The 5,383-nt window shown below is 57.2% G+C and overlaps 1 protein-coding gene across 1 annotated transcript in view; it reads left to right on the forward strand.

Annotated features, from left to right (window-relative positions):
• The first annotated feature begins 225 nt into the window (after window positions 1-225).
• The window catches only part of LRRC14 (leucine rich repeat containing 14), an 18,277-nt gene continuing 13,119 nt past the window's right edge, over window positions 226-5,383 (forward strand). The window contains 5 exon segments of the mRNA XM_032442601.1: window positions 226-242; window positions 1,455-1,538; window positions 4,037-4,180; window positions 4,580-4,914; window positions 4,917-5,025. Of these exon segments, the coding sequence (XP_032298492.1) occupies window positions 226-242; window positions 1,455-1,538; window positions 4,037-4,180; window positions 4,580-4,914; window positions 4,917-5,025 (689 nt within the window).

Here is a 5,383-nt window from a genome sequence, read left to right on the forward strand (position 1 = left end):
AAGACCCCATCATGACTAGGGCTCACATCATGAACCTCATCATAACCAGGACCCCCACCTCGACGCCCAAACTGCCAGTGCACACGGACCCCTCATTTTGACATGACCAGGAACCCATAGTAAAGACCCCCCCAAATCACCAGGACCCCCATGTTGATCCCTCCCATGACCTGGACCCCCCCATAACCAGGACCCCCATCAGGTCCCCTATACAAGATCCCCCACATGACCAGGATCCGCACGTAAGGGCACCCCATCAGGCATGAACGTTGGGTATTACTTCCACGGGATCTCGTGTATCCCTAACCCGCCGCCCCAACTCAGAGTACACCCATCTTAGAGGGTACACGATCTGCAACGACCTGCACCGCCACGCAGCCAAACCAAAACCCCTAATTAGACAGTAGAACCGAATCTCGCACCACTACGTGGGGAAGGTGCACACCTATGAGTACACGACAAGGGGAACCGCCTACGTCAGTAAGTGATCCCCATATACATTGGACACAGTGACCCCCATCAAGAAACGGCCAGCATAGAGATAACCCCCACAACACCAGGACCCCATTATTCACCCCCATAGAAGGACCGCCACACATCCCAGGACCCCCTCCAAGGGCCTCCCCATTACCCAGGACACCCACCAGACCCCCATAAAGACCCCCACCATGACCAGGACCCCCCATAAAGACCCCATGAACAGACCCCTCAAGACCCCCATCAGGACCCCCACCCTCCCCAGGACCCCCATAAAGACCCCCCCCATTAACCAGGACCCATCAGGACCTTCCATAAAGCCCCACCTATGACCAGTACCCCCCCCCACATGACCCCCCACAACCAGGACCCGTATAAAGACCCCCCTCCCAGGGACCCCCTATACAAGACCCCCCCCCCTGTACCAAGACCCCCATAATGACCATACGTTTCATTCTCATCCCCCTAGCATGCCGCCCCCCATAACCAGGACCCATCAGGACCCCCCATAAAGACCCCCCCCATAACCAGGACCCCCATATAGACCCCCACCATGACCAGGACCCCCCCATAACCCCCACCAGGACCCCCATTCCTCCCACCAGGACTCCATTATGACCACATCTCCATCTCTCCCCCTAATAGGCTTGCCCCCCATCTGCGTTCGCCCATGTGGCGCCCAATGGCTGGGCCGCGGTACCCACCCGCCTAACACTCGCCACCCATGCCAGGATCGTGCAGCACAGACAAAACAGTAACGAGCCAGCGAGGACCCACCCCTCGGTCTCTCTGTGGTTCCCGGCCGCCTGGCTGTCCCACCTTCCCCCCCGCTCTCCGTGCCGCTGCCGCTGCTCCCGCCCCAGCTTTTACCCCGCGGTTGCTTGCAGGCCGCCATCTTGGATTTGCCGCGCTCCCCCTCCTCCAGCAGCCTGAAAGATGGGTCAAGCCTGGCCCTGTCCCCGTCCTGTCCTTTCTAGCTTGTCCGCAGGCCGCCACCTGATAAGCTGTGTGTGCAGGCCATCCTGCTCTGCCGTCACCGCCGGGTTACGGGATGACAGCGGGTGAGGGTGAGGAGCCACTATTGGGGGTCAGTGGGATCAATGGGTCAATTGGGGGTCAATGGGAGGTTAGTGGCGGGACTGTGGGCGCGTAAATGGGTAGGGGGAGGGGTCAAATGGGCGGCGTCAATGGAGTTCAATGGCGTGTGGTAGTGGTAGTCAATGGGAAGTCAGTGGGGGTCATGGGATGTCAAATGGGTAGGTAGTGGGGTCAAATGGGGGTCAGTGGGCAGTCAGTTGGGGGTCAATGGGAGTCAATGGGTGGGTAGTGGGGTCAATGGGGGTCAGTGGGAGTCAATGGGGGTCAATGGGAGTCAATAGGGGTCAAATGGGGATCAATGGGAGTCAATGGGATCAATGGGAGGTCAATGGAGGGTGGGGCTCAATGGGGGTCAGTGGGAGAGTGGTGAGGGACAATGGTGGTTCAATGGAGCGGTGGGGGGCTTCAATGGGGATTCAATGGGGGTCCAATTGGGAGGGTGTGGGGTCAATGGGATCAATGGAGGTCAATGGGGATCAATGGGTTCAACAGTGGCGAGGGCTTATGGGGTCATGGAGGTATGGGGGACAATGGGGGTCAATGGGAGGGTGTGGGGCGTCAATGGGAGGATGGAGGGGTTCAGTAGGGGTTCAATGGGGGATTGTTGGGTCAATGGGAGGGTGTTGGGGCTCAATGGGGAAGTCAAATGTGGCAGTCAATGGCAGATGGATGTCTAACTGGGGTCAATGGGAGGGTGTGAGGGCAACAGGGGTCAATGGGATCAATGGTGGGTCAGTGGTGAGGGCTGGGGGGTCAATTGTGGGGTTCAATGGAGGGTGGGGGGCTCATGGGGGTGATGGGAGGGTGAGGGGGGACAATGGGGGTCATGGGGATCAATGGGGGTCAGTGGGGGTCAATGGGAGTCAATGGGGGTCAATTGGGGTGTCAATGGGAGGGTGTGGGGGTCAGTGGAGGTCAATGGGAGTCAATGGGGCTTAATGGGAGAGTGTGGAGGTCAATGAGGGTCAATGGGAGTCAATGGGAGGGTGTGAGGGACAACGGGGTCAATGGGGATCAATGGGAGTCATGGAGGTGGGGGCTCAATGGGGGTCAATGGGCGGTCATGGGAGGGTGGGGAGGGGACAATGCGGGTCAAGGGCGTTCAATGGATGGATATGTTGGGGTCAATGTGGGGTCAGTGGAGGGTGTGGCGACTCAATGGGGTATGACTGGGGTCAATGGAGAATCAATGGGGGTCCAGTGGTGGGTGGTGGAGGATCAATGGAGGGTCAATGGGAGGGTGGGGGCTCAGTGGGGAGGGTTGTGGGGTCAATGGAGTCAATGGAATCAATGGGGTCAAATGGGGAGGGTAGGAGGTCAATGGAGGGTCTAGGGGTCAATGGGTGGGTATGGAGCTCAACATGGGGGTCAATGGGGGGTCAATGGGAGGGGGGGGTCAATGGGGGAGTGTGGGGTCAATGGGTGGGTAATGGAGGTTCAATGGGGAGTCATGCGGGGTCAATGGGAGGGGGAGGGGGGTTGTTATAGGGGGGATGTGGTCAATGTTGAGATGGGTTGGTTGGTATGGATGGAAATGGGGTTTGGGGTCTGGACTGATGTGGGCAATGGATGGATGGCAATGGGGTTGGGTTGGCCATCTATGGGTCGGAGATGGATGGGAAATGGCGGTTTGGGTTGGGATGCAATTGGGGTTGTGGTTGGCCATCTGCGGGTTGGATGGGATGGAAATGGGGTTGGGTTGGATGGATGGATATGGGGTTGGATGGATGGAAATGGGGTTGGGTTGGATGGATGGATATGGGGTTGGGTTGGTCATCTATGGGTTGGCTGGATGGAAATGGGGTAGGATGGATTGCTATGGTTTGAAGGACGGCAATGGGGTTGGGATGGAGAGATATGGGGTGGAAGGATGGAAGGAAGGAGGGTTGGATGGATGGCAATGGGGTTGGATTGGCCATCTATGGGTCGGATGGATGGAAGGAGCATTGGGTTGGGCATTTATGGGTTTGGATGGATGGAAATGGGGTTGGGTTGGATTGATATGGGTTGGATGTGTTGGGTTGGATGGATATGGGGTGGATGGATGGAAATGGGCGGTAGGCGTTGGCCATCTATGGGTTGGTGAGAAGAATGGGGTTGTGTTGGTCCAATCTATGGGTAAGGGTTGTTGTTTGTCCATCTAGTGGGATAAGGGGTGAGGGTTGTGTTGTCCATCTATGGGATAAGGGTACGTTGTCCATCTATGGGATAAGGGTTGTGTTGTCCATCTATGGGATAAGGGTTGTGTTGTCCATCTATGGGATAAGGGTTGTGTTGACCATCTATGGGATAAGGGTACGTTGTCCATCTATGGGATAAGGGTTGTGTTGTCCATCTATGGGATAAGGGTTGTGTTGTCCATCTATGGGATCAGGGTTGTGTTGTCCATCTATGGGATCAGGGTTGTGTTGTCCATCTATGGGATCAGGGCACTTTGTCCATCTCCGCTGTCCCCCCCCAGCCCCCGCTCGTCCCTCCGCGTCCTGGACATGACGGGTCTCCAAGATGGCTCCAGCCCCGACCCCCGCAGCCTCACCCTGTGGTCCGGCACCGTCCTGTTAGCCAAGGCCTGTTTGGAGGCATCCCAACCCCAAACCCAATGCCGATCCCAACCCCAACCCCAAATCCAACCCCAACTCCAACCCCAACTCCAACCCCAACTCCAACTCCAACCCCAACTCCAACTCCAACCCCAACTCCAACCCCAAACCCAACCCCAAACCCAACTAAAACCCCAAATCCTACCCCAAACCCAAATCCAACCCCAAACCCAAATACAACCCCAAACCCAAATACAACCCCAAATCCAACACCAACCCCAAACCCAACCCCAAATCCAACCCCAACACCAACAACACCAACCCCAAATCCAACCCCAACCCCAACACCAACCCCAAACCCATCCCCAACCCCAACTCCAACCCCAAACCCAACTCCAACCCCAAACCCAACTCCAACCCCAACCCCAATTCCAACCCCAACCCCATCCCCAACCCCAACCCACGGCCGCCAAGCGACCCAAGCCGTCCCCACGTCCCCCAGTAGAAATCTACGTGGACCTGTTTGTCAACAGCACCTCGGCGGCCATTTTGAAGGCCGCCCTTCGCTCCAATGGGGCCCTACGTCTGCGCTGCCGCGACTTCCACGCGGAGGAGCTGTCACTAAACACAACCATGGAGATATTGGGGGCCCTGGAGCCTGCGGGGCTGCGACGGGTCGAACTGAGATTCAACAACCTGGGGCTGGTGGGGTTGTGTCGGGTCGTGCCTCTGTTGAGTCGCTTCCCCAACCTGGGCAGCCTGAAACTGCCCTACAGCAACGTGGACGTGAGGAGGTTGGGGGGCAAGATGGCTGCCAAGAGCTGCCCAAGGCCTTGGGGCGGATACGGGGGCTCAGGGAGCTCAACTTGGCCTCGTGTCGATTGAGCGGGTGGATACCGCTGTTATTGGGGTGAGAATGGCTTTGGGATGGGGAGTTATGGGGCGGATATGGGGTTATGGGGCTTGGGATCCTATAGAGGCCTTGAGTTGGGTCTACTGTGGGGTCTTGGACCTTCTATGGGGTCTTGGTGTAGGTGAGGACGATCCCAGTTCAACCCATTGATATTGGGGTGAGAATTCCTTAGTTCTGCTTAATTATGGGGCGGATTTGGGGTTATGGGGCTTGGGATCCCATAGATGTCACGAGTTGGGCCTTCTATGGGGTCTTGGACCTTCTATGGGGTCTTGGACCATCTATGGTGTCTTGGTGTAGGTGAGGACGACCCCAACTCAACCCGTTGGCCATAGAGCCTTGTGTTATAGGGTTT

The sequence above is a fragment of the Coturnix japonica genome, chromosome 2, assembly GCF_001577835.2.
Source record: "Coturnix japonica isolate 7356 chromosome 2, Coturnix japonica 2.1, whole genome shotgun sequence".
Taxonomy (NCBI): Eukaryota; Metazoa; Chordata; class Aves; order Galliformes; family Phasianidae; genus Coturnix; species Coturnix japonica.